This window comes from Tribolium madens, unplaced genomic scaffold, assembly GCF_015345945.1.
Source record: "Tribolium madens isolate multiple individuals breed KSU strain unplaced genomic scaffold, Tmad_KSU_1.1 Scaffold_91;HRSCAF=231;Tcas5.2_LG7, whole genome shotgun sequence".
Classification (NCBI taxonomy): Eukaryota; Metazoa; Arthropoda; class Insecta; order Coleoptera; family Tenebrionidae; genus Tribolium; species Tribolium madens.
Window position 1 is genome coordinate 9,980,784 of NW_025401063.1, and position 18,539 is coordinate 9,999,322.

Here is an 18,539-nt window from a genome sequence, read left to right on the forward strand (position 1 = left end):
AGAAGTAAAGACTTTTCTAAATATTTCCATTAAATAAATTTTATAAATATAACGGGTGTGTTTAATGTAACCCCTTTCAAGGCGCGAATACAACACTATGAATCTTCCTCCATATTATTTGTATGAACGTAACAATCATTTATTGGAAATGATTGGAATTTCATTATACTTTTGAACAGCTATGTTCACCTGCACAAGTAATAAATTATGATTGTTTATGTCTTATTTGAAGTGGAATTTGTGTCATGAAAAAGTATTGGAACGTATATTTTTAAGAGGTTTGAAATTATTACCACATATAGGTATTGATCCGCAGTTTTTGAAGGTTTTTAAACCCCGTTTGAAATTATAAATACAGAGATATTATTGAACGGAAAGCATCACGGTGTTTTCATGAAGGTTGGTCGTAAAATTCAAAGATTTAGTAGATAAAGCTTATAAAAATGTTAAAGTTAAGATCAATGACATTGTTTAAAACTTACACAGTCGCATACATCCTCGTATGAAAATGAGAGGTTTCAGCAGGTAAAATATTTTCCTATTTATATCTTAGTAAATTTAAATTAATTATCACTTAAATTACCTTCTTCTAAGAGCTAAAGGAATTGAGAGAGAACTGCATTTAATAAAACATTGGGATTGCAATAAGCAAGCCAATAAGCAATAAATATTGGAGAGATTTTATAACGAAATAACATGTTCGTAAATAGAGAAAGTTCTTCGGCAAGGTTTGTGCCGCTATGAACCAAAATAATTTTCATAATCCTGTTTTAAACACAGATTTAGGGGAACGTCAGTTTTTCGCAATGTTCACAACTTTGCATTCAATTTACCTATCTATTTTGTGTAAAGTTATGCAATTTGTGACTGTGTAGAAAAAAATTAACAGGGTTAAAGCTAGTTAAACGTTGATTAAAATTCAAAAGTCAAATAATAAATAATATCTAAAATATACTTCATTTTCTTCTACCTTGCAGGATCAGTTTATTAAGGAAAACAGTGTTAATACTCTTGCATATTTTATTATGATTTAGCCTTAGAGCCGAACACCTTAGTAGCTAAACTACAATAAAATTTATAAGAGTATTAACACTGTTTCCCTTAACTAAAATATCAATAACTTAATTATTATAAATGTTAAAGTCATACATTTTTACTTGTATATTTTAGGTTTTTATTTATTTAAATGGGAATAGTAAAATTTTTTGACAATTACTGGAATTATAAAAATAACTAAAAATCTCCAACAAATTAAAGCATTTTTAACACAAATCATGCTTTTTGGTTTTCTAAAGCGCAACGTGACTACAATATATTACACAAATGAAGAGTATTTATTGTATAAATTGCAAATGAATTTTTTGGATAGAAGAATTTTAATTGATTTTCATTGTTGAAACATGTAGCTATCTTTGACACGCTGACATAATTTTGTCATATAAATTCAACTCTGAAACTAGCTTGTTATACATTCCTAACAATCTCGTAGCTGGTTTTTGGCTAAAATATTGTCATTTCTATTGAAAATGTCAAGATCATGGCTTTATAGAATAGGTGTTGGCCACCTGTCTCGGATATCTGATTTTTACAAATCTCAACGTATCTAAAGTACAACATCCTGTACCACTGCTACGTCCTTCGACACAACACTTTCAAAAATTCAAACAAACCATTTGTCTTTTCTTAAATTTTTGCAACAAGACGATTTACGTAAATAAGAAACTAAGTTACATGTCTCGATTTTAAAGACCATACGCCCCCAAGCCACCTTTAATCGCACTCATGGGGCCTCGTTACGAAACTAGGTTTATTTTCGTCATTAATTAACCGTCAAAATTGCAGAACAATGGATTTCGTCGTGTGACTGTAATAAAATCCGTGACAAAGCTCGCATTGTGACGGTTTAAGAAATGGAGGGTGTCGACAAGACTGAAATCAATTGGAATCGAAGGTCTGTCACACCTCCCAAACAATCAGCGATGATAAAAAAATTAACGAATCCTTGACCGAGCCCTGAGCTATTTTTGTTTTCCTCTCGGTGAAGTTTGTCTGTTGCCACAACAGAATACCTACGAGAGTGAAAGCTGTTAGCTAACCTAATGGCGTTTGACCTAGTTGGGATTTGCTTATGGGATTTGCTAGCCTGACATTGGGACGGCTTGTACAAAAATTAAACCTGACATCTCCTGCTACTTAAATCTAATTTAAAAGCTATTAACAAAATCGTCAGGAAATTTTTGCTGAGGCAATAGAGGCTCGTCTTCGTTTTGGCGGAGGTGAACTACATCGTCAGGGTCATTGTCGCACGAATGGTTTTACTTATGAATCAATAAGGAAACTATTCCCTGCAAGGCCCAAAAAAATTTACTGATGATTCAATCCGTGGCGATTTTGACATCACGCTCCATTGCACATTATTTTTCGATCCGATAGAAAAATTCACTTCTCCACAATGGTTCAAGAGAAAAAAGTACGACCTTAGCCACGGTATGAAATAATTGTCCTTCAAAATCGACGCTGATGTAAACAAAAATTTTTCCCATAACGGGCTATAAAAAGACGTCCTTTAACAGCGGTGGAAATTTTAATACAAGGAAGCGAGATAAAAAGGAACTTTCTTATTGTACTTTTTGGTTATTCAACCAACGATTTTGCGAAATTATTTTAAGTAATTTTATTAGCATACGGCTTTTTATTGTAGAAAATTGCAATGATTTGATAATGGGACGGTTACGGTGGTTCAGGTGCGATTTTCGATGGTTTTGGTTGCAAATTGACCAGGTCTAAGGCTAAATTATTTCGAATTAAATGAGTGTTTCTTAATCGATTTTTTTTATCTGTTTATTTCCTTGATCAAAAGTGATTCATTAAACGAGAGGGCTGTTAAAGTCTAGGTAGATAATGTACTAAACGATGCTTTTGTTGAGTTTTTATTAACTGTGTATTTTGTTTGTCTTTATTTTTGTCGGTTTTATTATTTTACAAAAGTTCAGCCTGTACAGTACAGTGCGTCTTGATAAAAAATACATAATATTTATGTGTGTTTATCTATGTCTTTATTTTAACGTTTTTGTAGATTTTACAACTCTTTTAATTGTTTCCATTATTCTCATTCCAAAACTGCCATTTTCCGATAAATAATTTAAGCTTAATAATGGCATTAAATTGCTTGTTTGTACAAGTATTCTGCTCAATTAAATGTTTATAAATGAATACCTAAATCTCAAAACTGATAGGAAACGGAACAACCTTCATCCGGTCTATTCACTCTAAAATTGTTGTTTATTTGTATGCAGACGTCTTTTGTTGTTTATTTACAAATTACAAAGTTTATATTGCATTTAATATTATGTGCTGTGGTGAAGCCAACCTTTTAACTTGTAATAGACTTGTTCAAGTTATTAAGGCCACTGAAACCTTCTATGGTCAAAAATAAAAATCTCTATAATAATAATTTTATGCGTCAAATATTTAAATTAAATTAGCCATTAGAATGTCTTAACGATTACTTCCCCCTTTACTTAATGACTTGCCATTATTTTACATCCGCAACAAACGATATTATTTTTCGAAGCACCTGAATTTCTCTTGTTCACCACCACCAATTTCTAGTGCAAAGATGACGAGATAATTGTACAATTTTCTGCAGTCTCGCTGCATTTGCATTTATTTCGAGTTGGCTCGTCTCACCCGGAAAATTATTCTTGTTCCGCGGAAAGGTCATGAAACGAATAAAATAACAATTTTAACATTTTTTATTAAAATAACAATATCACGTGTTCCATCATCATTTATGACTATTTATAAAACTTCGACACTAATCTATTGTTACTGAAGCTATTTTTAAGATTAAAATCGACAGAAACAATTTTAAATCACATTTATAAATATTTATTTTCTTTATTCGGTTTTTTCCCCAACAAGGACATCTACTTTTTCAGCTTAATTCAGTAACCCGACAGACCCACCGGAGACAATGTCATAAGGCACAGTATTTTTTGATTTAAAATATTCGATTTTCTCACGAGATTACATTGTTAATCCGATTAATACGGAAACGGTGGCATGATTGGTCGAAGTGAAAGGTGTTACCATTTTACTTCAGTTTATGCGTTTACACGACACTTAATCTTCAAAAGACTCATCAACAAAAAGGTGTTTACTTACCTCAGGCAGTTCAACATATTCGACTCCATGTTGAGCTGTGGCGTTTGGTTCTACTGTCCATATTTTTAATTTGTTCTTCTTGTAAAGTCCACGGTTTGGTATCAAAGTTAAATTCAAGTGTTTGCCGAAGACTTTCAATTTCAATTCGGTTTTCCTTTCTTCGTATTTTGGCTTCTCATCCGTATCTATCGAATTTTCAGTGTCTGATGGAATGTCTCTAGAGATGCTTCGTTTAACATTGTGGTGGACGTGAACCACTTCGTATTCTGGTACTGAAATTCAAATACATATCGTAAATTTGTTTTCATTACTGACTAATCTTAACAACCGCATAATATCTCTGTTAAATGACTTGTAGCTACAAGATATGACTCTTCATTATACACAAATGCAGGATCATTAAAATTATGGTAGAAAGTTGTGCTTTCTGCAAATAGCGTAAAAAAATTACATAATGGATTATAGTTGAAAATCTGAAATTGCCAAATAAATTAATATCGAAACTGTGAGCATCGAATCAAGCTGTCTAGCCGATTTAGACATCGTTAGCCAAGACCTAGATCAAGCCATGCGGTTTCAGCGCTTTAAACGTTGGTTTATTTGCAAAATATAAAACCAAAGTTGCATTGGATTTTATAGCTATTAAGACAACAAGAGTTTTATAGGCAGTTTAAAAATTGAGGTCGTAGTTTAATAGACCGAGATTTATAAACTAGATATAAAATTTGTATTGTCTTCAAAAATTTTTCCAACATTAATATTGAATCAGAAATTTTGCTAAATTCAGAGAAATTGTTATAAAGAAATTTGTCAAAATAATATCAAAATTGACAAAATGCCATGTATGTTAGGTATTTTTTTCTTTTAAAATACGTTGTGATTGACGATGAATTTTACAGAAGAGCATATATTAACGGCGACATAAGAGGTAAGCTTAAATGCACCATATAAACAGTATAAGATATTATAGTCTTGGAAAAAAATCGTTATGGTTGTTTGTTAAAAAAAAAACAGTTTCAAAGCAAAATTTAAACGAATAATGTTGTGATACGAGGGGCACTAGAAAAGTAATCTACTCTAGCCATGAAAAAAAAAAACAATTGAAACGCACAAGCATAATCAAAATAGTGCCATGTATTCTAACTTTACCTGCAAAATTTGAGTTAATTGTGATAATTAGTTTTCACTTTATAAAGGGAATTGTGAGATAAAGGAGTAACGCAGTGCCATAAAGTTTTTGACAAAAGAGGGCCATTAACCGAAAACAATCCGTGACAGAATAAATGCCGTCTATAAGGATGGTACACCATCACATTACACAATAAAATTTTAGCCGAAACAGTTACGATGGGGGCGAGAATCCGTCGAAGACAATCCCCGAAATGAAAGTGTGTTTTTTCGGGACATCAGGGGCATCCTTCTCATTGAATGTATGCCAAAAAAGAGAACAAAAATGCGGACATCTATGCAAACACGTTGAAAATTTACGTAAAGCAATTTATCAGAAAAGACTCATTTCTTTCTAATTGAGAAGTGTTTGTGCTGCATGACAATGCGACCGTGCATAAGGCTGCCAAAAATAAGCCAATTTTGCAGGTTTGTTAAGACAGACCGACCTCCCTAGAGTCCGGACTTGGTTCCATTTTTTATCTTTTTCGATTACTAAAGAAAAATATTCGAGTACGCCGGTTTGGCTCTGATGATGGCCTAAAAGTAGTTGACGACGAATTTTTTGAGAGTCAAGAGAAAACATTTTTTTTCAAGGTAAACTTTTATTGGAGGAGTAATGGCGCAAGTATATTGATGTAGGAGGGGGGGATTCTATTGAAAAATAAAATTATCAAAAAAAAGTACGTCTTTTCTTTCATTGCTAGGTAGATTACTTTTCTACTGCTCCTCGTATATGTTTTATTTTTTCAGCTAAATACAAAGGTAATACCATTTTTAAAGTGTATTTTGTAATCATTGAAGATTATTATAGTATTACATATTTACAAAATTATTACTGTTTTCTCTCTAACATCACTTAAACATATAAGTGGTTTTTGTTTATTAGTTTTATTTATGTTACAAAGGGCCAACAAAACAGTTACTTATTCAGCTTATTACAGACATCAACAATGTTTTAAGATTGTTAGCACATATTTAAAGAGTAAATATTAATAAGCAGCTTTGTTAATATATTTAAAAGTATAGTTTAAAATGGATCATGTATTATTGTTGTACTTTTAAGAATCTCCCAAATCTTTATAAATTTGGCTTGGGCACCGAAATGTCAAGTAAATTATTTTTTTCTGAAATAAAAGTCAGATTGTCAAAGGCATTTCTTTTAGAATTATGTATAAAAATACTCCAAGTCTATTGTGACGATACGTCACGTCGTATCACTCACCTAAGTCATGTCTATCTACGTGAAACGTGCTCTTGATTTCGTCCACTGTCATTAACTTATGAATCTGGAACAAAACAAAAAAAATATATCAAAATCCGTCTACAGAGACACCGGAAGTACTTTTCAACAATGGAAGCAGCTAATGCATCACATGTTACGGCTTGAGTTTTATTAAATTTCTTTTTTGTAATTGGAAAGTAGATGATTCTCATGCAACAATTACCACGCGCGTAATGATAATACTTTTGAGTTTAGCATATAATTACTCATTTGTTAATTTCCTTCCGTTTTAGTTTCTAAAATATAAATAAAGTCGATCCCCATATCCGGATCCACTTCCTGTCTGACCGCACGTTGAAGTCTCCAACCGGTCCAACCTTCAATTTCGGTTACTCGGAGTGGTTTCACGCCTTTCGTCCAACACAAATATTGATTCAAGAACAATTAAAACCATCTGGTTTTACATATGATTTTTTTGCATTTTAATGTCTTTTGTCTGTGGCTAATTATCCGGTACTTTACAAGTTCTCGACATATCAACATCGAAGGCCTAACATCTTAAGCCCTGGTTCAACTTACCAAGGCCGTCGGGATTATTTATTATCATTGTTAGGCGTGTCATGTACACACGTTCATTTAAACTCGATTATGAATAGCAGTTTTTGTTTCGAAAGTTTTTGACATTGAATCTGTTGCAACTTCCAATTGAAATGCTACGAAAGATGCGGTACTTACGTCATAAGTGGCACATATGTTCATCAGTGAGGTGAACAAGAGTACGAATTGGCAGTTCATTCTGTCCTGAAATAAAAAAAAGATATTAATTGAGGTGTAAATTTGTCGATAAACAATTTGGTTTTGCGTCAATTACTGGGAAGTATGGTTAGCGGGTACGTCAAAAGAAGACGAAGAAATAATGTCACGTAAGGATTTAAGAATTTTGACTGTTGTTGAGTTTGTTGCCTGGAAATGTTGACACTAAATGAAATACAATGAGGAGGACAAAGTGAATACTAAAAATTTGTTTACACATTATATGGGTTTTCGCAAATTTGTATGAATTATTTGAAGAATTGTAATTTTTGTATTGCCAAAAATTTGCATAAAAATAATTTTCAAAAAACAATAAATGTACATTATTTTTAAAATCGTTTTGTGTATTGAGGTCCAGGTATTATGGTATTATGTTTTTTTTGTCAAATATTAAAAGAAACTGAATAAAATATTCATTTAGTTTTAGAATTTTAACAAATTGTTAGATATACTCGTAAAATAGAATTGTTTTTGGTTTTGAATATCACACATTTTTTGCAGTTGTTTCCTATTATCTGATTTTTATAAATTATTTAAAAAGTGAAGCACATTTTTTCGAGGGCATGAAATTTGGTGGATGCGACGGGTTCGCAATACATACATCATATGACAACAAAGATCCAAAAGTGTGCAACATTGGAATTTACTATGGAATGTTATTCACGTGAGACAATTATTATTAAAGTTGGCACAACACCAATTGTTTCACGTTTCTTTCACAAAATGGTAATCAGTTAACATACATACATATGAGGAAAATATATGCAAAAAATATATTCATGAAACCGTCTCATACACTTTGTGTTATGTTACAGAATCTAGTTTTTAATTTTTAGAACAAAACTTACTCGTATAATAATAAGAGAAAAATTATTTCCTTTTTGTCTCAGAATATTTCACTAGTTTCTTAACATCATTGTGTTTATTACCATTTAAATTTGCACAACTTTATATTTTTATTGCTTTAATGCTTAATCAAATTACTGGTAAATATACTTTTTTGTCTAGAACAAAATCAGTAAATTTATCAAGCACAGACGACAATATTTAGAAATAAAGTGTTTAATTATTATATTTAAATTAATTGTTAGATTGACTATTCATAAAAGTAGTTGTAAATGTATCTCCAAACTACTAAATTTAACAAAAAAATACTATTTGATAAAATTTACATAAAATACCTACAAATTGTTGTTTTCATTTTCTCAAATAAAAATTTACGAAAATATTAATGTTTGTTTCTAAATCTTTGACTCCCGTTATAAAACAATGAATTCTTTTTGATTGTTGCAGTAAACATTAGTGATTACCAAGAATGCAAAATATTCATTTTTCACTCATGATCATAATGTAATTTAACAGACTTTGCCCTTACAAAATTTTAACCAATGCAGTAATACCTAGCATTATTTAAAAGTTAGACAGTCAGCTGAATAGCTGGATATGCACAGTATTTTGATCCCGAGTTCATGCCAAATACGTGAATATTATTAGTAGTGCACTTCGTACTGAATATATCTCAATAAAAAGACAAAGGGTAAATAATTCAATTTTGATCAGTATCAAATGATAAATGATCAGTATTTAATTAATTTTTGTTCAGTAAAAAAATTAAAATGATCAGTATAATATAATATTTTGCACAGTAAAAATAATAAATGCTAAGTAAAGCACGCACAGTATTTTATTGTAATTTGCTCAGTAAAAAAATCCAATTTGTACAGTAAAAATAATAAAAGCTCAGTAACTTTAATAAAAATTAGCAAAATAACAAAATTTTAGGAATTTTTAGTCTTGGTTACATAACAATTTATGGCCCCTGCGCAAGAATGTTATTTATTATTATTGTAGGGTGGTATATGTATAAGTAAGAGTCGCTGCACAAGAATGATTTTAGCAAGGGCTAAAAACTGTGCACAAATGGTAATAATCAGTCTAATCAGCGTACGCCACTCTTTGCACTGCTGTGCTCCTGATACCACAATTTTGTTTTTGAACGGTTTGCGACATTCCAGTTTTGCTCGGAAACATTTTGTTTGTAAATGTGTGAATATTAAGATTAATTAGTTTTGCTAGACATTCATACTCATTGTCTTTACTGTGCATTTATTATTTTTACTGTGCATTTATTATTTTTACTGATCAAAAATACTTGATATTTTAAATAATATACTGTGCATTTTAATTTGTTGCCAAAGGTAAATTCTTAAACACAACGTTTTTTATCAAAAACAAAGAGAGATAGACAAATTGCTACCTTTTATATGGTCTTAATTTGTCAATCAAAAATAATCTGCTGGACATTCTTAACTAAAAAAATCTTTGATGTTTTAAATGAAAAAAGGACAACAATGCAACAGGATATTGGAAATCGAGGTAGACAAAGCTTAAAAACAAAAGGAGTATCCGCTTATGAGATCAAGATTCTTATCACAATCAGGCAGTTTTTTGATGACTTAATAAGTATTGAGTATATCCTATAAGTATCTGGGTGTGACATTCGATCTACTCACTCTATTGGTAAATTAAATGTTGCAACTGAGCGCAAATAGACCAAACACAATAATCCGGTTAAAATTTTTAAAGAAAATCCAGATTTGTGTTGGTAATTGTATACAATACGTGAAACCTTCATATATCTGTCTCGTGACCTGCAAATGAGTATGCAAAAATAGGGCGTGGTCTCGATTAATGTTGGTCTTTGAATACTTTAACCATTTCATAATCGGATTTTATAACAGTTAAAAGAAACGGAAATGTAACAACAAGACCCCAGCAAGGTCACTATGTGGAATAGGCAAGGCGGTTTTCTACTCGAACGGGGGAAACAGAACAACTAACTAAACAAGTGGAAAAAAAGTGTAACGAATAGGTACGTTACAGAAGATTTTTTGTTAGTTTTTCTAATAGCCAACGAGCTACTAATTGTGGTTTCGAATCAACTGTAGCAACTTTTTTTTTCTAATTAAACATTTCATTACCAAATTTAAATTTGAATAGCCAATGCCAATGGCGATCTTAATTGATCACTTTTGCTTTTCAACTTTCATATGAGAGTCCGTTCACTTTCGTTTAGATTTTCTAAATCTCGAATTACGAATTGTTGTTGTTATTATTTCCTATATTATAGCAATCGAGCGATTGACACATCGAAAAATGAACAATGGACTTGGAGGCAATAAACAACGGTACCGACAATTACAAGAAAGTGTAAGTTCACTCATTGTCATAAGCCTTGTATTAATTATGTTATAAGCGAGTTTCACTTAACGAGTCTGTATGTAAAAAACCGTAAAGCGTTACAATTACGTTTAATGGCGGAGGATTAGTTAACAACGTTTAATTGTCAGTGAAGTAATAATACGGTTTGAATTATTTTGTAATGTTTTGACGAAGAAATTCGGACGTTTTCCTAAACTTTCGATTCGTATTTTCCAACGGAAACAGAACGCGAAAATTAGAAATTTATGTCAAGCAAAGGCAAAAACTTCATAACGGAATTTTTTCAATCAAAATAAACTAAATAAACCTAGAATAGGTCATTTGTATTTTGTTTTTTGTTTCCAAATACGTAAGCATTCTATTTGTATGAATAAAATGATAGGTATAAAATGTTCATCTCATAAATTTTTTATTTAATTTTTAGCATAAATTAGTTAATAACCGATACAATTATTATTTATTACGAGTAGAAATTTACAATATAATGAAATAAATAAATTTTTGAAATCCAAGGGTGGACCGGTGCACTAAAGTGTTGAGTACCTATTGTGCACCATCCCCCACCCAAGGGCGGTTAATAAATAAAGTTTGTCATGTCAGTACAAATCTGTATTTTTATTATTGGTCCTTCGAATACCCAACAACCAGTTTATAAAATCTAATGCTTTCACATTTCTGTAATTATAACGAATAATATCAAACATCTATTTTTCTGAAACATTATATTTATGTCATTTTCCGGAAATAACTCGTAGTTGTGGCTACTTATCGACGTGTGAATTCTAGGACATGCTGTATATTATATTTAAAAACAGTAATTGTGATTAATTGCAATTATTTTAACGTAAACACTGAGTTTACGCCTGAAAGTCGTAGAAATGCCTCTTTAGTTTCATTACTTGACATTTGAAGATGTCGTAAAAAGCTTTCATGCGGCATTAAAATTAAAAGATAAGAATTTAAATTTTATAATGAAGAGATGAGCATTATGTAAACATGTCTGTAAATTAATAGTAGATTTATCATATTTAAAATAATTTATAACTTCACCTATATCAAGATTCAAAATTAATCAAATATTCTTCTTTAATTCTAATTTATTAAAAAAAAATTCAAAATAAGCAGACGGACAGAAATTAATTAAACGCAAAATATTTCGCTTAAAGGCAATTATTGAATTAATTTTTTGTCTTTGGAGTTCATTGACTTTAATTCGGGAATTTTGCTAGTAAAAGCTGCGTAAAAACTTTGAAATTTGTATTCGCCTATAAATCTTCTAAAAATAAAATATGTTGTCAAAAGAGTTAAAAATAGACAAAAAAGGTTTAATTTATAATTTTTCAAGAATGTCAAAGTTTTAAGAGGAAATGGTAGTATCATCTTCATTTAAGTACTTAATCAAAGCAATTGCCTTTCTAATTTCCATTAGCGCCACCGCATTTTTTACCTTCCGAGGGAATTAAAATTGAACACGAAATGAATATTAACATGCAGCATATAACGCTGATTTAGTGTCCGTGGACACTTTACTCCGAAAAAATGACTTTCTCTCGAATCCGAATATTATGCAAATAATGTGGTTCAAAATCTCCATTTTCCGCTAATAAACAACGGTTACGTAAGGATGTGTTGTTGCAAATTGCTGACCTTTCCATGGAAGAACTTTCCGACTTTTATTTGCATACGGCCAAAAATGGACATAACTAATAAAGAAAAATTGTTAACCCGAATACAGACAAGGTAACAATTGGGAGAAAGCAATTTATCTAATTTTCAATTTTTGTCCTAGCCTTCGATTTTTCGGGTCAACATTTGAAATTAATCTTAATAAAAAATGCACAGTCATAGACGAGACTGGTGACAAGGTCTCCACACTTTTATCCCATTGATTTCATTTGGATTTGACGAGATGTAAGTGTAGTGTCAACAACGACACTCCGCCCAGATTTTTCGCTCGTGCAACTTATGCCACGCACCATTGTCTTGTTACGTAATGTCATTACAGTATTTAGAAAACTATACGTGTGCTTATTAGCAGATTAATAAGCGGTTGCTTGATTAAACTTTCATTCACCGTAAACCTACTAACATTTTATAGTGGGATTCGATGTAAAAATTCGCTTTTTTAGCCTGCTATAGAATGTGAGAAATCATATTTTAATAAAATTTATGCACTGAGTTATAATTAAATACATATTAGCCATTTATAGGATTATTGCTGTTGCACGATTAGATCAAAATTAATTGTATGCAAGAATTTGTGCGAGTGTATTTAAAAAAACACTTAACTACATATACCTGGAGATCATTTTTTTAGCAATATAAAATAATATTTTTATTTATTTTCTAGGACACAAGAGTTGTAAAAATATTTGAGCATCTGAATACTTTGAATATTTTAATTCTTTTATATTTTTTACCCAAACATATGCCGATTCAGTATTGTATCAAATTAAAAAAAAGATGTATTTTCAGTCACTGTTTTGGATAAAACCAAGTTGTTCTATTAAAAAAAAAAGTATTTCGCTGTAAGTAGATAAAATAAAGTAGATGGTAAACCCTTTATGATAGCCAAAAACAGAGTATTTTGCTTCATAGTATCAATTTGTGTTATTTGGGTTATATTTAGCTAGGTAGTTATGTAGGTAGCGTAACAGATATTACTTGTAATAATAAATACACAAAGAAGTAATTTCAATTAACTGCACCCAATCTAAAAACGTCCATTTTCTATGAATTTCAATCAAATTACTCCGGACTTCCGTTTTTCTTCGTCCAGAAAAAAACTTCTGTTTTCTGATTACGTGTCACATTAATAATATTTTCTGTGATTTATTAGAAACTGGTACCCGAGTAGTACCACTTAAAAAAATGTGCCAATTAATTTTTTGGCGGCAAAGTTTGAACCGCGTTGTTAATTTGAATCAAATCAACGAAGATCATCACGAATTTCTCTTGCACAATCGTAATCAGTGTTTTGATTTCGCAAGACTCATCTTCGCTCCGGAAGAAGCGGCCGATCCGGGCGAAAGGTCACAGTTTTCTCCTTTTTCGAAAGGGAGAGTCTTGTGTGGGTGCGTGGTACCCTTATAGTCGCGTTCTTGCAGTTACAAAACTGCAACTGTTATCCGGAGAGTAATTACGGAGTTGATTCGAAAGTAAAAGTATCTCCTGCGGGCGCTTGACACTTTATTTACCTTCTAGTCGGCGCGCCAGTACAGATTTGAGAAGGTTTTTGAATTTTTTCAATTTTCGCTAGCGCATATTTGGGATTTTCTCGCACAGAATCTTGATTATGTATATATGCCAGCAAAACGTCTAATTTCCCTTTCACTCTCGGCGTACTTTCGAATCAAACAGTGTAAAATTCGGAAGGTTTGCGGTTACGTAAAGGAGGGGTGCTTTACCTGGGGTGTTCTTCTTAAATTAAATCCCAAAACAGCCACTGGGTATCACAGATCACAGTACTACACTAAAATCGAAGCACCTTTTCTTCCGTCATTGTCACTGGGATTCCGAACTTTCCTACACAAATCAGGAATAATCAGCAAAGAGCGAAATTCGAATTAGAAAGTTTCGCATTCGAACTTCTTGCAACAATTAACGCTTGATAAACCAGAGACCCAAGTGAAATGTGGCGCGATTTTGACTCAACTGTCCAATTTGTGTAGAAAAAATTCGCCGCTTTTGCCCCTATTCTACATACTGTTGAGTGCTTTAAGAATGTCGCGAGTCGTACTGTAGTACCTTAAGACGACTTTGTTTTAGTATTGTTGAAAGAATGCGCACGCAACGCTCATAGAGAGGGAAAGTACGGTGAAAGGAACCAAAGGACATAACACCATAACGTACCGCTGCTACGAGACCAGTCCGGAGTCCCAATTTGGCGCACTTTGACATTACCAGACTCCCTAAAATCGAAGGTTCCAAAAATGTCAATAACAGATTTAGTGGTCTGGATGGTAGACGATGACCCCATTGACCTGGATGACAGCTTGAACGACTCCTAAACACCGCTTTCAGCGATCCACTTGTCTATCTGATGGCCGGACCGCCTGATTTATGTCCCGTTGAAATCACTGGGAGTGCACCTTAACGCTCACCATGAAATCATTTAACCGATAATTAGCGTTTGTAGATACCCACAACAAATTATTGAAATATATAAAACAATTTAAATACAATAATATGCTACTAAAATGGCAAAATTTCCAACAATGGATTCAGACAACATTCTTTCCCAATTAAAAACAAAACTCTGATGACGAAATATTACAAAAGTAAAACATGCATTCAATGATTTATTAATTAGTATAAAGAAGTGAAAAAACATGTTTAATTCAATTGGTAAAAAAGGGTAAACTATGAAGTATAAGGATAAAAATGTATAAAAAGAAAGATACCTATACTTTTACTTTTTTATGGCTTCTTTCCTTTTGCGACAAAAATTAATTTGATAAGTTGTTCTTGCATCTAATCGTAAACTAACCATATTACTTACTAATTAATCTTTCTCGTATTTATGTTTTTGATAATTGGATTATAAAAGTAAAAGAAATTGATAGGAACATATCTTTTTTAACTACTACACTTTTTCTACATTTTGGACGGTGAATAATAAGGTATAATGGCAAATTGATTCAAACTAAAAGTAATTACCAAAGATTTTTCATTAGCCTAAATAAATTGAAACATTTGGCTAAGTAATTACATCTGTCAATCAAAATAATTACACTTCTGAGGCAAAAACGTAATCAGTTAGAGCTTATTCCTTATCTGGTGGCGGACTGACAGTAACAGAGAAGACACTTGGAATGCGCCCACTTGGTTAAAATAAAAGAATGCATGGACGTATTTTTTTTCTCTAAATTTTTCTTAGCTGTCATTTTGCAAGAGTTTGCATTCAGGTAATCGCAAATAAAGACCAATGTTTAAGTATGGAAATTCATTTAGATGTAATCGTTAATGAACTTATTATAACCGACGATAGCAGCGATGAGAGTGATTTTTGCTTTAGTGATTTCGAGGACAAGTATTGTTAAAAATATCATTTTTTTTAATTATTTAACAATTTAATAATTTGTTCATCATTCTTCATCTTATGTATGAGTTACCTACTTATTATAATTTTTTAAAGATTACCTAACAGTGGTTACAAACTTGTCGTAGGTAACTTGGCTTCCAGTTTTTAAATGTTTCACAAACCGGATGAATTCGATTTGGATACCTCTCCAAGTGCCGAGGTGCTGCCGCAGGAGCGTTTTTCTTGCATTCTCTATGGATTTTGAGACCCTTCTGGTCAAGGATTAATAATTTGACCATCGCCGAAATCCGGTCCTGCTCCTCCTGTGACTAACCCTGTAGAGAAGGAAAACCGAAAACACTCTAAAATGAAATTTTATTTCCACGTATTGAACAATTTTTTCATATCGTTTTATCAAAATTTAAAAAATAAAATCTTTTATTCTCAGCTGAATTACAGTGGCGGACACGGAATTTTGAACATCAAATTTATGTCAGTTCAAAAAATGTCAATGTATCCACGCTTTATTGTCATTATGATTGACGATTAAAACTAAAATTTGAAAGTTTTAGCTGAAATTTATTTTTGGCATAAATTTTCCAAAACAATAATGCCAGTAATACGTGCTTTTATATAGTTCAATAAATTATTTTGATTTGTTGTGATTTTTTCTCTAGCTATCAGGATAAAAATTACAAAAACCGAAAGCAAGGTTAGTTGCCTATGGCCCGTTTTACATTTTTATGTCAGTCGAATGACAAATCGTCCAAAATTCCGTGTCCGCCAGTGTATTTTTATAAATGTTTAGCTTCGCCACATAAACTATCACTTTTACTCTTAATAACAAAATATGCTATTAAATTTGACAATTGTCAAAACTGTAATATAACTAGTCTGTTACGTTCTCGCTTTATTAGTCTCATAAATTGTGGTATTAATCCATCCTTACCTAATAGTGTTAAAGTTTAGTCAGTTTTTCTTAAACAAATCAGTAAGGTTGTCTTATTATACCTATTTACTTTTCTATTCTATTGAATCTGTAAATTGCGTCCAGATATTGAGATAATGAATAAAAAACAATTTGAATATGTGCAATTTTTATTCTTATTTCCTGAATTACGAGTACAATAAAAATACTACCAAATTTTCTATAACTTCTTATATAACAAACGACAATCGGATATAACCTTCAGACTTATTGGTTTTATTGAAAAAATGCTCAAGTTTTGTTGAGAATAACGATCTTAAATTGTAGTAAACCACATTACATAAACAACATTGTATTGTGTCCATTAGATTAATATTTTATAAAAGAAATCAGTGAAACATAACATTGTGAAATATTAAAAAAATAATTAGAATCTATTCTGAATGATTTTGATTTTATTTTTACAGCAGTTTTGGGCATATTTTTGGGGATTTTTTGCTGAAAAAGGTGTGGGTATACCTGACAATAGAGGTATTAAAATTTTAAATTATTCAAGATTTTACACGTAAACAACTAAATGGCCATGTTCGTCAAAAGATGACACCCCTGCCATAAATTAATCACCGCAATAACACTTTTTTCCACTTCTCCACAAGTAAACAAACACACCTTTAAAAAAATGCTACCTGGCACCAATCCCCATCTCGCAAAATAATTGAAACATGTCCATAAATATTTTTTTTTATTTGGAAACCTTGATACCAATGTGGAAATACTGGCGAAAGGAACTCCAATCAAACCGCAAAGTCTTTTAGCACATCTTTGAGATTTCGTACTGAAAAACTGTGTCAATTATTGTCCATCTAATCATCACAGATCGACACTCCATTCTTTAGCCAGAAACCATTCAAGTGAGACCTTTTCACACTTTCTTACTCACCAATTGACATCGTAATGTAATAAGATTATATCAGGTATTACGTTACGAATTTCAGCAGTGTGTGCGTTTATCAGCGGTTCGATATTTTCATATTATGGAAGCTCTTTGTTGGATTTATGGCGATCGATTGTGTAATAAATTCAACGGATGAATGGACCCGAAAATTCCGTGTTATTTTATGGAAAATTTTCCGTATTGATGAATATTACTTGACAAATATTGGAAGCTGGTTTTTGGGAATGTCAAGCTAAAAGGTTCGTCAATTTTCTCACAAAAGTTTGTGTTTTTTTTTTTAAATTGTATGCAACTTTTTTTATAAAACAGTCATTTGTTATAACCTCTAGATAATTAAGACTAATGACCTTCGTAAATTATATTCATATTTTTTTATTTATGGTGATTTGTGAGTTTGTGGTAAAATAATTTACAACTTCAATTTCTCTTTTATTATATCATTTCTCGCGATTCTTTATGACTAACTCACTTATAATAAACGAATAAACATATTCGTGTTAACGTAAAAATTGTAACTCCTTTTTCAAAAAGAATATAATTTTTATATTAAGGTAAGTGAAACAGTTTCTTGGTTTTGTAGTTTTGTAGTAAACTTATTAAGTCATGTACATACATACGCCTATTGGAACAGTTATAAAAAGGAATATCAAAAAAACCAGCTGGGTAACAAATTTGCTTAACATATAATTGCTTTAAAAATGTGACAAACTTGTTTTTATCATAATCATTAATTCAGTTCCAAGTCAAATTTATTACCGAATACGATATTCGAACCGATTTGAATAAATTATTTCAAAATTTATCTTCAGTTCTTCTTGTCGAAAGAAGTTTGAACATTATGAAAGAATTCTAGAAGATTCATTAATAAAATCCCTCCAGACAGAATTTTTGATTCATAACTTTTTTTTTACTTGTTTGTTTATTTATATTGATTCATTTTTCATAGAGAAGCTTTTTTATTGTTAGTAAGTTCTCGAGTTATAGATAATCAAGTGTAATCTTTTTTGCAATCAATCACATTAGATATTACTGAAAAAAC

At 31.3% G+C, this 18,539-nt stretch overlaps 1 protein-coding gene across 3 annotated transcripts in view; it reads right to left on the reverse strand.

The window, feature by feature from the left end:
- LOC123010380 (venom metalloproteinase 3) overlaps positions 1-14,336 on the reverse strand; it is a 25,524-nt gene extending 11,188 nt beyond the window's left edge. For 2 of the 3 annotated variants that reach the window (XM_044407238.1, XM_044407239.1), the window contains exons 1-4: positions 14,002-14,336; positions 7,295-7,360; positions 6,560-6,623; positions 4,168-4,439 (exon numbers count right to left, since the gene is read on the reverse strand). In XM_044407238.1, coding sequence (XP_044263173.1) covers positions 4,168-4,439; positions 6,560-6,623; positions 7,295-7,354 — 396 coding nt within the window. In that variant the 5' untranslated portion in view covers positions 7,355-7,360; positions 14,002-14,336. The remainder of the gene's footprint in view (positions 1-4,167; positions 4,440-6,559; positions 6,624-7,294; positions 7,361-14,001) is intronic. The other variant, XM_044407240.1, reaches the window with a different exon arrangement.
- Between the last annotated feature and the right edge of the window lie 4,203 nt (positions 14,337-18,539).